Source organism: Heterodontus francisci, chromosome 13 (genome assembly GCF_036365525.1).
Source record: "Heterodontus francisci isolate sHetFra1 chromosome 13, sHetFra1.hap1, whole genome shotgun sequence".
In the NCBI taxonomy this organism is placed as follows: Eukaryota; Metazoa; Chordata; class Chondrichthyes; order Heterodontiformes; family Heterodontidae; genus Heterodontus; species Heterodontus francisci.
This window is the reverse complement of record NC_090383.1, coordinates 93,254,137-93,268,828: the sequence shown is the minus strand read 5'-3', so window position 1 is coordinate 93,268,828 and position 14,692 is coordinate 93,254,137. Positions and strand designations below refer to the sequence as shown.

General features: G+C 38.0%; 1 protein-coding gene across 3 annotated transcripts in view; it reads right to left on the bottom strand.

The window, feature by feature from the left end:
- srbd1 (S1 RNA binding domain 1) overlaps positions 1–14,692 on the bottom strand; it is a 332,566-nt gene that overhangs the window by 51,496 nt on the left and 266,378 nt on the right. For all 3 annotated transcript variants that reach the window (XM_068045198.1, XM_068045197.1, XM_068045199.1), the window contains 3 exons: positions 14,413–14,519; positions 8,603–8,779; positions 8,087–8,281 (listed from right to left, as the gene is read on the bottom strand). In XM_068045198.1, coding sequence (XP_067901299.1) covers positions 8,087–8,281; positions 8,603–8,779; positions 14,413–14,519 — 479 coding nt within the window. The remainder of the gene's footprint in view (positions 1–8,086; positions 8,282–8,602; positions 8,780–14,412; positions 14,520–14,692) is intronic.

The following is a 14,692-nucleotide window of genomic DNA, read 5'->3' as shown; positions in this document are numbered from 1 at the left end:
CAGTCGCCTGCCCAAGATCGTGTCGTATGGAGAGCTGATCGCTGGTATACGGGACAGAGGGGCCCCATGCAAACGTTTCAACAACTCCTTGAAGAAATCCATCTCTGTGCGCCACATTGACCATCGCCAGTGTGAAGCGCAGGCCATAGATCGCGATGCCTGGAAACACTACATCAGGAGGACTACAGACACCTTTGAGACAGAGCGAAGAACCAGCATGAAAGAGAAAAGGAGGAGATGGATAGATCCAATTGCCTCCAGCAGCGACTACACCTTCACTTATACCCGCTGTGGGAGAATCTGCCAGTCACAGATAGGCCTGATGAGCCACTAGCGGGCCTGCAACCAATGAGTACAAACTTCCCAAAATCTTTGTCTGCGAAGAAATGCCAAGAGATTTATTACGCTACTACACTAGTGCAGTTCATTATACTACTACTGTACTTCAAGTTGCTCCCACCAGTACAAACATCAATGACAAATTATAACTACTAGTTCATCTTAGTGATAAAATGTATAACTACTAGCTTCATAAATAATCTGGGTTCGGTTGTTGGGGAAGTGGGTGGGGGGAGGGTGAATGGAGAGTTTGTGGATGATGAAAGAATTTGTGCCAATGTTAGGAAAATGGAGAACAAGTTTCTGCAAGCACATTTAGATGTGCTGGGAGAATGAGCTGTACTCTGGCTAGTGAAGTGCAGTGTTACGCATGTGGGAAGAACACCAAGTATTTTACATGGAACAGAACTGAAATCGGTTGAGACAAAAAAGGATCTTGGCGTTATAGTTCACGACTCTCTAAAGGTCAATGCCGAGATGCCATACAAAGGCAAATAGGGTATTAGGCCGTAGTAACAGGACTATTCGATATAAAATAAAATACACCATTTTAGCCTTGTACAAAACTTTGGTTTGACCACATTTAGAATACTGTGTCCAATTTTGGCCCCCTCATATAGTGACTGATATAGAGGATTTGGAAAGGGTTCAGAATAAAGCCAGAAGAATGATTCCACTTATATAACCATAGTTATTTAGATTGGCTTAAAAAGCGTGTTTATTCACTTTGGGTGATTTGATATTGGCTATTCATTATTCTTCAATCTCTGCTAATACCACCCTGGAACTATTTGCTGCAATGTGCACAGGAAGTGTATGAAATGATTTGTTCTTTGATTTTCCCTTCTTGCCTATTGGAAAAGTGCCTTCCCTAAGGCTGTTGACACACCATGTAAGATAACATGGGCAGGAAACTGCACCCAACCAGTACATGGCACATTCAAGGGGGTATACAAAGGACAATGATATAGAACAATTAGGTGAAATGGAACCATGTAACAAGACAAGTGCTTTTGTTTTAAAGTAGTTTACCAGGATTTTCACTTGTATACATTACATATATTTAATATGAACTATAAGCTTTTAATTTTTTTAAGATGGCGTTCCTTTAAAGATATTAAAAGTTACCAACCCATTACTGCAGTGTCAATGAGTCATTCTGTCTTACTACTTAATCATTCCCAGCAAAGCTATTTAAGAAGTGAGAATATCAAGTTCATCACATTAATGCAACTTGATACGCCATTACGTCTCTACCGTTGCACCAAGAGAATTCATAATGATGCAACACAATCACTTAAAAAACAAAACATTAAAACCATAGCTTGCGCTTTGTTTCATAGAATTTGTGATTGATCTATACACAATACCAAGCCACAAAGTCAAACCATCAGTATGAGCAAACAACATTTTTAGAAGGTTACACTGAAAGCTCATCTCCAACGGAATGAAAATGCTCAAGCTGTAACTGTCTGTGACTGAGCTGTATTTGCAATAATATTTACCATGTAATAATAACACAATTCCCCCTTATGCATGATTAACTACGAGTTAAACGTAATATGCGAATATGAAACTACAACTCAACTATAATGTATTAGTGCACATTTTTAAAAGCAGTTCTTTATTCACAGCCAAAAATGCATTTAACAAATGTTCTATATTTCTGTAGCTTTCCCAAATTATAATTTCTAAGATTTAAGATCAGAAATTATTTTAATACTTTACAAAATACAAAATGCATATTTTAAAACATGCAAAAAAATTCAGAATGCAAAAACTGTAAACTAATCTAGGCTGATTATTTTGAAGTTCACAGATTCAGTAATAGGGAAGTTGTGTTTATAACGCAACATAATTATAAACAGTATTCAAACCAAGAAATAATTCAAGTTCACATCACGATGAGAAACATAAGGGAGAAAAAGAATTTCAAGTTCAGAAAAATTGAGAAAATCATTAACTGTAGCTAAATATGTTGTAAAAAGTTTTTATGACAACATTTCAATAAATTGCCTTTACCAGACTTATTGCTGACTAAACTGGAATTCCAGTCACCTTAGTGTACATTCCTGTAAATCAGTGGCTAAAAATAATTTGGTAAAAACAAACACATTCAGTCACAAGACCTCTTATAACTTCAGGTCCTAAGTCATCAAAATCATTGACTCTTTGTCCTACAACATTCAACGCTACTTTCATCTTCAAACAGCATTAGATTACTGCCTTGAAATCACTCTAGGGTATTTGTTCAAAATCTATTCACTTTACATTGTGGCTTCATTATTTGGATTAAGAATCTATGGGTGATGGATGATTAGTAAGTGGTGTGATAGGTGGGGAGGACCTGGTGCATGGCAGAATATGGACAGCAGAAGTTTGGATGAGCTGAAGTTTACAAACGATGTACAATAGGAGGCTGTCCAGGAGAGCATTGGAATAGTCGTCTCAAAATGAGAAAGGCATATCTGAGAGTTTCAGCAGCAGCATGGCTTATGTGTGGCTGGTATTTTAGAAGTGGAAGTAAGTGATCTTTGTTATGGTGAGGATATTGGACTAGAAGCTCAGCTCAGGGCTGAAGTTGTGAATGGCCTGGTTCAGCCTGAGATAGTGGTCAGAGTGGCGTGGCAGGGACCCGAGATGATGACCCAAGATTTACCAATGTTTAGCAGAAGAAACTGCAGCCCCTCCAAGACTAGATGTTGCACAATAAGTCTGACAACACAGAGACAACATACCCCCCTGCTCTCATGCCCATATTTCCGTCCTTGGACTGCTGCAGCATTCCCATGATCATCAACGGAAGCTCGAGGAGCAGCACCTGATCTTTCAATTTGGCACTCTACAGCCTTGCGGACTCAAACTTGAGTTCAACAATTTCAGAGCATGACTGGCCTTTTAAAAAAAATATATTTTTCAACCATGTGCCTGTTTTCTCATGTGGTTAGAGCTGCTTATTACTCTGCCATTAACACTCTCTCTCGACTACTGCTTTGTCTTTCACCACAAGCATTAACACGATCTTTGGCTTTTGTCCCATGACAGCTTTGTTATTTAATCTCTCCTGCCCTTTGTCCTATCACACACCCTACATTTTGTTCTCTTCCCCACCAGCACCCCCCACTTCACTTGCTTCAAACCTAATTCTTTTCTAACCTTTGCCAGTTCTGATGAAAGGTCACAGATCTGAAACGTTAACTCTGCTTCTCTCTCCACAGTTGCTGAGTATTTCCCGCACTTTCTGTTTTCATTTAACACAGAAACAAACTTTTCTGTATCCAGTTTAAGTAATAACAATTATCAATATAACTGAAACCTAAAAATCTGAAGATACATGCTAGTGAAAATATTAAATCTGAGTCTGTCAGTGCATCCTTAAAAATCAGTTTGTAATAATTATAATCAACTTCACCAACCTCTCCTTGCCCTAATTTCTGCCTTTTGAATACTCCTATGTAAGCAGTGACACCAATGCTAAGGCAAAAGCACCTCTTGGAGGAAAAACTGAGGCCAACACTAAGAGAGTTGTGTCAGCCTCTAAATGCATCAACAAAGTCTTTCTTGTGAGGAAGCTTTGAGGAAACTAAGGAAAATCTGGTATCCTTCACAGACAATATGCATTCCCGATTTGACTCCTTGTGTATTACTTTCATTGACTTGGTGAAATCCATAAGAACTATGATCCTGTGCATAGTGAGGCAGACTAGAACGTCACAAATAGTGGCGAGACAAGGGCCTGATTTCGAATGTCACTGCCCAACTAGAGGCTAGTGGGAATAGAAATGGGTAGAGGAGGAGGATGTTTAAGACAAATTGCCTGATGATGCATTGTTTTAACAAATCTAGATATTCTTGTCTGCCTCGCATTATCTCCAAGGGTTTAGATAGATAGAAGCTGCCATGGTTGAACCTCAACATTCTAAATCAATCCAAAATTGCCCCTGAAATAAATCAACATCAAATACTTGCATACTATTTCTCTTTCCTACAGAATAATTGCATTGTTGCTAGTAACTCTGTTGCTCAAATATGATCATTCAAACGGAAACAACGAGAACATTTATGTGCCTAAATTAAACTAGAGCTGATGAGTACCAATTTGGCTTTGAGCATTTGCTTAATAGGAAAACTCCATTGATACGGCTACACATTTGACTAGTTGTATAGGTAATACTTCTAATCTAGCATCTGATCACAATCATATTCCCTAACATGAGAAAGACTTTCAATAAATCTTTCTCACGCGCATCTCAATTGTGCTTTGTAGGCACATATTTTTGCGAAGTCACAGAGGAAAGATTCTATTGCAATGTCCATGTTACTATTTTTAACTAGATCCGGGTATTTATGAGCAGTCAGTCAATCACACAACAGTATGTCTACAGCACTAATAAAACCCTAAGGTTCTGAGTTGATAACTATTCTGTGATTTTGCATTTTTTTCTCTTTATAATATTCATCATCATTTAAGTTCCTGAATATTGTTTAATACAAAAGAGTACCTATCTCACACATTTTGAAGTTGCAAAAAATGGATATTTGAATTTGCAAAAATACACTGTATACTTCATTTAATCAAAGGCAACTGTAGCGATGGAATTGGTATTAGACTTCAATAATTTCACATTTCATGTTATTTAATTTGGTTTCACCTGAAATCTTCAGATTACTGCCACTCAACCCTGCACCCACCTTTCTCACCACTCCCTGTTCAAATCCATGTTAAATATGTCCTAATGGCACCAAGACTGCCCTGGTCAACAACATCCTGAGTAACTGTGACTGAGTGAGGTATCCCACTTGCCCTCATTTACCTTTTCACTGCCTTTGACATGCTTAATCATTCCACTTGCCTAACCACAGTTGGCCGCCAAGGCACTAGTTCTAGTTCCATTACTAATTGAAACAACAGTCAGTTAACACTGGTAACATCAAGGCAATTGTGTTCAGCCCCCATCGGATATTTCACGCCTCAAATTTCACCTCCTCTTTATTTGCTTGCTCAAACCTGAACCTCCGAAACATCATCTCAAGCCTCGATTTCTCCAATAGCCCTGTTTGCTTTCCTGGCTGTGCTCTACATAAACTCATCTAGATCTGTGGCCAGTATTCTGCATTGCACAAACTTCCATATACCCATTACTTACGTCCTTGCCAACCATCACTGCCTTCCTGTTCCTTATTCCTCATCTTCAAAGTCCTCAGTGCTCTTGCTTCACCTGACGAACATATGAAAAAGGAGCGTGTTCCATTCCAGCATGGTGACTTTCACACATCGTCTTCACATTACTACACTCTACAATTTCCTTCCTACACCTCTTCACTTCACCACATCTCCCAATCTTTAAAAGCCTCCTCACAACTTACCTTTGTCCCTGCTTTTAGTCACCTCCCTTAACTTCTTACCTTTTCCCTGCTCTGAGCCTACAATCTTAACACAACATTCCGAATATATTTTGCTGTGAACGTGAAAGTTGCTTTATGAATGCAAGTCATTTTTGTTGGAGACTCTGCTGCTAACCTCAAACAGCTTTAGTTCAAGGATGCAATTAGTATTGTGCTGCAATAGAAAATGGAATAAGTGTCACAACAGAAAATTACTCGGTGTAATTGTTCTCAGCTACCTACTTCTCTATTGCTGCTCCCTGAAGAATCGAAATAAAAGAGACTTGGAAGGGACATTATAATACCAGTGAACACAAAGCTTCCAGTTCTGTGGAAGGAGCAACTAATCTGGCACAGTCCACCAAATCCCTCTGAATAGTGGTGTTCATCAAGCACATTTTGAAAATAACTATTCAACTGCTAAGAACAGTTTACGTCACAGACTTCATTTCACAAGCTTCCAGCACACAAATTCTGTTGAAACTTAATTACTTTCTGTTGCAACTTTTGAGTCATCGCTGAAAACTATCACAGCTAAAGTTTTATCTCCACAACGCTCTCACATGCAATATCATAGGGATGAAAGGAAGCACTGATATCTATGGAGATCAACTTTTATAAAAATGCAGCATCCCAATCAATGATTTTGTTAAAAACGTCATTTCCCCTCCTTTCAGTCGTGTGCTAACAGCATCAGACTAAACTAACTTTCCATTACCAAGGTTGCTTCAGCAATGTGTTTATACATATACATGCAATTAAAAATCGAGAACTGATGAACAGAATGTTACAAGGTGACATCACTCTACTTAAATATACACATCTGTTGCCTGCCCCTAGCAGGGCTCTTACAATTTTAACTTGTTAACTTCAGGACATTCTAACAAGGTTTTAAAGAAAAAACTGGTTGAAAAGGAACTCCCTTGGTAAGAAAACCAACATAGGCTAACATAAACCCCTAGGGAAGATACCCTCTGTGCACTACGTAATAAAAGTGTAAACCAGTTCATAAAGAACAAGCTTACAGCTCTGCTATACACAGAGCACACTGTCAATCAAATATTTAGAACTGATTAATATAAAAGCAAAATACTGCAGATGCTGGAAATCTGAAATAAAAACAAGAAATGCTGGAACCACTCAGCAGGTCTGGCAGCATCTGTGGAAAGAGCAGAGTTAACATTTCGGGTCAGTGACCCTTCTTTGGAACTCCGAGTTCCGAAGAAGGGTCACTGACCCGAAATGTTAACTCTGCTTCTCTTTCCACAGATGCTGCCAGACCTGCTGAGTGGTTCCAGCATTTCTTGTTTTTATTTAGAACTGATTCACTGTTAAACATTCAAAGACAGAAACTGAGAATATAATGCTATTTCAGAGATAACAATTTTCTAATACTTCTACCTGTCCTAGGCAGCTGGTTAGCCAGACGACATTGCCTTTGTCTTATCTCATTACATGGTTAAATTGCTGTATCTCAGAGAAAGCAATAGGTGTGTAGCATCTGGACACAAGATATGTGCACCTGGTATCTGAGATGGAGTAAAAGGCACTATTTCTGAGGAAGCACTCATTCTTAAAAAAAGCCCTATCAGGTCTTAACCTAATCAGTTGACACCCATTTATTCACCCTCTGTCCTGCCTTGGTGCTGGCCTGAGTTTATCTGAATTTCACACATAAAAATTAAGCCAAGATTAAATCCAGATAAAACTGAGATAACTGCTAGGTTATGATGCACATATGCAAGTGTGATTCTATAAGGAATATTCCTACAAGCCACCCTCCTGTCTCAGTTTTTAAAGTGTTTGATTTCACTGTCAATACAGGAGATTACCTGTACACCAACATCTGCCAAATGCTTTGGGCTTATACCATTCACTGACTCCATAAAAACACATAGGCCTATTTTCCCTTGTGTTATGTTATACTCTTCATTGATATCATTTACACAAAACAACTGCACATTTTAAATAATATTTTAAATATTATGGATGGTGGTGGGACAGAAGGGATTGCTTAAGTTACAGATTCTATATATGATGGAAGGTACAGCCTAATACATAAACTGTGCAGTTATTTTCAAATATAGAAATTTAACAAGACTACCTTTTCATTAAAAAAAGACTTTTGGCACTTAGAATTTTATGCTTGAACAAGAATACCTATATTATGCTTGCTTGTAAAAATATATTAACAGGCAATTTTTTTGTTTATTACTTTGGTGTACACAAGAATGGCAATTAAATTATGACCTCACACAAACTTGGCAATGTGAAGGGAGAAAAATTTCAGCTGGTCCTTATGACAGAAATAAATTACATCCAAATTACTAGGGTAGTTCACACCTTCTACTTGTGCCCTTACCTCATTGCTTTGTTATACGATTCAGGATGGATACATGTCTGATCTAAAGGGTTTGGATGCACAGAAGTGCACTGGGTTTTGCTCTTCTTTTTGCTGGATTTCCCAGTTGTGCCCCCTCCTGCACCTGCCTTGGAACTGCTGCTTGCTTCAGCTGCCTGCTGACCTCCTGTAGTGCTATCTGATGGCTGCTGATTGCTGTTGAAACCAAAATGGAATAGTGTAAAATGACATATACCAGCAAAAGCATGGCTCATTGCCACACACTGGCCCCAATAGTGCACAGTGCATCCACGTCAAATATTTGTTTTCTAATCATCATCATAAAACGAGGTCAATTACAGTGTTTATTTTCTGATCCATTCCTGGTGCATCTCTGTCACAAATCAGTTTAATTGAATTGGAACACTTCTGCATCCTTCAATAGCAAAACAGCTCATTTTAAGAAATTATAAGACTGTTTGGAGATCATTATTTTGGTTTTCTTTATGTTAAACAAATTGAAAGAAATTTATTTACCTGCAGAAGTTCTTTATGTTTTCTGGATTAATTCGGATGAAACCAGCACATTGTTGAAATGTTTTTGGACCCAAGCCTTTGACTCCCTTCAGCTGTTCTCTGCTGATGAATGGTCCATTCTTCTCACGCCATTCAATAATATTTTTTGCTCTACTAGCATTGAGTCCTGCAACATGTCTGGAAAAGAGAAATTAAGTTAAATATGCTACAAATTTGGTACAAAAATATTTGGTCTGAGTTAGTTTTTCAGACACACACTTTTTAAAGATAGTAACATACTAGAGTTCTATAAAAAGAAAGTACTTTTGAGCTTCCATCCTTGGAATGCTTAGAGTAGTTATCCCGCACAGACCTGATCAGCTGTTTGCAATACATTCAAAATAATTCCTGCAGCAGTAGTATCTCCTGGCTTAATGCGTTAAAATGCATCAAAGTATCTGTGTTGAAATTACATCAATCTTTAGACTTCTAGCATCTAAGCAGCTGTGTAAATAGCATTTGGAGCCATTTTAAGTCAATCAGGTACTAAAACGTTCAGTATTAGTTTCCTTGAAAATGAACGGTGGGCATTGGGGGTGGGGAACAGAAGAAAAGGCTGTCACTGGTAGGTATCAAATTAAAGTCGTAAATGAAGTTATAACAGGGCAAAAGTTAAAACATTTTGAAACAGCAAGGTTTTGCTACCTTACAAATTATAGGCATAAAAGAGGCAAATTTTCTTATAGCTTTAAAAATAATCATCCATAAGAGATTGGCACCTTATAGAACCACTCAACTCCCTTCCATTACTGCTCGTCATCTTCTGGCACCACAAATAATTTCTGCCATGATTTCAATTAATTCCTTTTCTTAAAATCAGTTTCTGTAATTTTCTCCCAGTGCTGAAAACTTCAACTCTTTTCAATACCAGAACATTTTTCAACATGCTGTGATCTCAGGAAACTTTGTCAGGTAGCACTGCTTTTTTAATATCAAAAATACAGCGACAATCATAAAATCATTCAACACTTGTATTGTTGACTAAAATGATCACAGGTTTTTAAACTCAGTGTCAACTAATTATTATAGTTAAATTGAAATAGCAGCTAAAATCCTTGGCATAATTACATGCAACACTTGCATGTCATACAAGAGGTTGAATTGCATATAATGTGTTGTGGAAATGATATACATCCTACACAAATTACTACCTCTTTACTCACAGTCGATAAAGGTTGTCCAACTCTAAATTATCAACTCCTGCTATGATAGGCAACGCCATATCTAGTGTGTAAGGGAGGCCCAAACATTAAGCGGCAGCGAACACATGCATCAGCAATTAGCTCCTGTAACTCTTGCTTTACTCCTCTCGGGGATTCACTCTAACTCGCTCTTTTAATCTCAATGTGTTGCAAATTGCATATTGTTATGACTGAGGCAGAAAGAGTGCAGTGTTTATTCTAGTTCCACTTCTCCCCGGGTCATAATGTATATCTAAATTTTTTGCCACTTACCAATATGATCAATCATAGTCCATTTTTATCCCAGAATAAAACACACTAACCAGATTTCTTTAATAAACAACAAAATTATCAGTTTATTATAAAACAAGTCTTAACCAGTAATGAAGTAATGCATAAATACACAGATTAAAATATTAAAGTTCCCTTTTTATCTAAACCCCTCATACTCACACACCAGAAAAATAAAGGGATTTGTGTTTTAGAGCTCTATTAAAAAAAAAAGACAAAAAACACTTGGGTTAAATACTTGCTAATTCTTGAAGAAAAAGTAGATATGGAAAGATGTCCTTTGTTTTAGTTTGGCATCCCAAATGCGTATAGGCGACTGTCACTGGGATCTTTCTAGAACAGTTCTTTCCAGGCAATATTGAAAATCATTATGGGTAGGCTTTGCCAGAAGTGCAGCAGCAGAGATTTCAGATAGGCCTTACAGCAGAAATACGATGACAGGGTTTCTTCAAATGCAGAAGGAAATGGGAGACTGACACACTGGATATGCAGGATTTCTTTTCCGAGAGAGAGATGAGCTGGGTTTTTCTTGGCAGGCAAAACAGTCTTTTGTACCAATTCAAAGTGAAACTAAAAACATTCCAAAAGTCAAGCCTCCTGACCTGTATAAATCTTGACCTGTCACTTCCTTGTAAACATCTCCCCAAATCAAAACAACATGCTCCCTGATGGTATTTTATCCAAAAACAGGTGCCTTCCAGTACAGGTTTGTTTACAAGCCAAGTCCAGGAACCTTTGGGTGACTTCTTTTTTAAAAAAAAACAAAGTTCAGCATCTCTTCAAGCTTCTAGATGAATCAATGTCCATAATTCAACTATAAGTCCTCAGAAACATGTTTTACAAAAAAAAGCACTCATAACGTTACACACATAATTACATTATGGCTGTCAATGTATGTGCTTCAGGTAACTCAAAAGTTTCACGTCTAATTCTTTGCTAGCAAACCCAACATAACAAGTAGCAGCCTAAGAAGCTGTATCTATAGTAAGATGTGCAGTGCAGGAATCATCATCGTAAAAAGACTAAAGCACTAGAAATAGTGCAAGAAGTGCACTAGAACAATTGGGGACTTGATCACAAAATATGAGGATAGACCCACAGAATTGGGATTGTTCTCCTTGGAACAGAAGACAGTGGTGGGAGGTGGGGTTGGAGTATGATTGAGAAATTGAAGTTACTAGGGGTCAGGATGGCAAAGCAAGAGGACATGAGTAAAGGGTGGCTTCAGACAGAACAAAACAAAGCATTACTGCACTGAGAAGGTGCTCACTTTGGAATGTCTTATAAAGGAAGGTCGTACATAGGTTAAATCTCTTTAATAGCATATTGAACAGATTTCTTGAAGAAAAACACATTATTAGTTACAATGTCTAGGAAAGAAACAATGAAGATTAGATGGGTCTATGATTTTTTTGGCTTGACAGTTTATATTCGAATATATGCACTTCTTCAATTTTTCCAGATGAGCTCAGGAAGTTGCAATAGGCCCCAGCAGCCTGGAAATGCTTTGCAACTCTCAACATCCAGCGTCTCCTTGTACTGACAAAAACAGGTACATATACCCCAGTAGAGTTCCATGATGAGTTATAGGAGGCTCCACCTCTTGCAGGGCAAGAGCAGGCAGTGGTGTCGAGGAGCATGAATCTGCTATCTACTGAGCCAGCTTGCTTGAATCCCTAGCAAATGGGCCCAAGCATTCAAACGTTATGGGTCTACATGTAAAATAATAAAATGCTTTCCAAATGCAGATCATTTACATAGCCATTGGAGATGGTGGCAATTCACCTGCAATGCATAAGGCTAGTGTGGAGCTGTCCCCTGTTCCCAACTTTGCAACATTGACAGGAATTGTTGATTACTTGCAGCTAAAGGCTACATACACATCAAGGTTTATTTAATCACAGCATGGTGAAATGTAATGAAATTTTAATGCATTTGATGAATGAAGTATTTAGGCGAAGATTTCATCTGAAAGCCTTCTATATGGTTCGAGCAGTCTGCTAAGAAGCTTCAGCAGCAGTATTTTCTGCTTCCTTCTGCTCACTCTAGATGCATTGCTTGTCATTTTCCTCTGGGTGCTCAAAATTTATAACACACAATTAGCAAAACTGTATAGAATGCACAACTCCATGATAATCCTACAGACTTTGGCCAGGCTGTACTGTAGGACACCCACTGATCTATTAAGATATTGGAAATACTGCTTCAACATGTCTACAGTGAATTGTACTATGATTCTGGTAGTTGCATGCTACTCACTATACACAGCAGCTGTTATAAGTCATAAGTCAGACACCAAGTGGGTATCCTTGGCCTCCTCAGACCCAACCTCCAGTATTCTTTGTGTGTCAAATAATGGGGGCATGCTGATTAGCCTGCATGATTTTTTGTTGGTCACAGAAGAGCTGTGTTTCAACAGAGTGGCAGGCCTTATGGTTCATGAATGCACAGGAATTCTACCATTTTGGAAAAATTTCAGTTCCCCCCCTCATGCTGATGCGAGGTGTCCAATGGGAATGTAACAAAGTTGCTTACTCCAACGATCAGGCATCAGACATCTGCTTGACACAGTTATGCACTGCAACTTGACCAAGTCCCTTACTGAAAAAAGCATAAATGTTCAGGGCTGAGTTCATCTTGACAATGTCATGTCTGCAGCAGAATTTGGTTGGAGGGCAGATCCCACCTTTTGGCGCAATTCTGACACATACGCCCTTGTGATCACAGTCTAAGGCGACAGAGTTTCTTTCGCAAAACTAGATGAGTGTACCTCTGCCAGGTATCTGGATTCTAGGGTCTGGTAAGTATGGACAATCTAGCTCTGGTGCAGTCTCAGCTATCTGCATGCGCTGTCACTATTCCTCCCTTTCCTCTAAATAGCAACTAGAAAGGAAATCTCAATCCAAATGAAAACTTGGGTGCCAAAATCCTTGCCACAAACAATTCGGAGAACTGATTTTATAAAGTTACATTTCTGGCAAGGCAGCATTGCACGCTGGGTGTGCATATTGTCAAATTGTGGCATGTTTATCACAACCTTTTCTCAATCAAATAGGAAAATTTTATGATGCAGCATCACATACAGATGTGATGAGACTTCAGGACTTGTGTGCACTTATTAATATTCCAGACCCATATTTATAGACCCTCATAACAGTACCTTGCCTGAAAAGACACTATTTTTGTCATGACCACTACAGAGGCTGTGATAGAAATGTACCATCTGCTCCAGAATGACACTCAGCCAACTTCAAAAGTAAATGGAAAAGAAAGAGAGTATGGTATAAAGCAACTGTTTTCGGCCCATTTTGTGATTTTGATGTTGACCAAATTCATCCTCAAAGTGTCAAACAGAATATATTAGAGAGGAAGCAAGCAGTAACAGTTGCAACGAGAGAGACTTAAAAAATCTTGCTCTGTAAGTTACTACCACAAAAGATCAAACAGTACATATATAATGACTTGAACAGTGAACCTCCAAGTTACGCTATTGTGTAGGTTGCCTAACAGGCTACCAATTTAAACAGCAAAACTTCTACCTGTGCCGCCAGAATAAGAAATTACAACTAGTAGTTGGAGTTCTCCAACACTTTCTGAATTTGCAGCTTAGAAAACAAAGGGAAAAAAAAGTTTTTCTTTCACATTGTGTCAAGTAATAAACCAATATGGATATGCTTGTAATAGCAAAAAAAAAATTAAAAACAATGAACAAAAATTATCTAGATTGAGCACAGGAAGGTCCCATGTTCATGAGAATTCAAACATCATATGTAGAGAAAATAAAACTTTAGAAACAGATGTGCACCAACCTATACAAGCTTCCTTAACTGTTGAACAGACCCATAGTGAATAAAGGAGATTTGTCACAATAGAGAACTGGAAATGTTTTTTTCATGTACACATATCTACTTTATACTTAAATGGTTTAATTACAGAAATTCTATTGCATGTTTTTATTCCAGTAACTTAATTCACTGGCTCAAAATACTAACATTTAAAAAAATACAGTATACATGTGTGCGTATATGCATTAGTTCAAAGAGACTGTGCATTTAAACTAGGTCTGTAATTCATAACTTGACAGCATTTTGTTTAATGTCCTTCAACCCACTTTTTTTTCAAAGGAAGACTTTTAATACTGTGCAGGTAAAATACTGCCTAAACTTGCCATTCACTTACAGCTGACAATCTAAAACAAGACCAAAATGCAACAGCTGAGATTAAGTTAAGAGACAGTCTAAACAGAGACCCTGTGATCCATTGCCATGTAATTACTGCACTGGAAAATAATCTGCCTACCTCATAAGGGTTTCCGAGCTGATGTTGATATCCACTCCCACAAAGCTGACACATTCTTCAACCACACTGTCCAAGGTAGCTTTAAGTAAAGTCTGGGACACATCATGCTGAAACCAAAGACCAATGATTGTTTAGAATATATGTGAAAAAAATCTTAAAATGATTCAAGGTTTACAAAATAAAATAAATGACACTGGACAAAATTATGATACTGTCTACGCCTGTATAACTGCATAAGTGCAGTTTGTTTTTACCCAAGATTTCACAATCCTTCATTTCT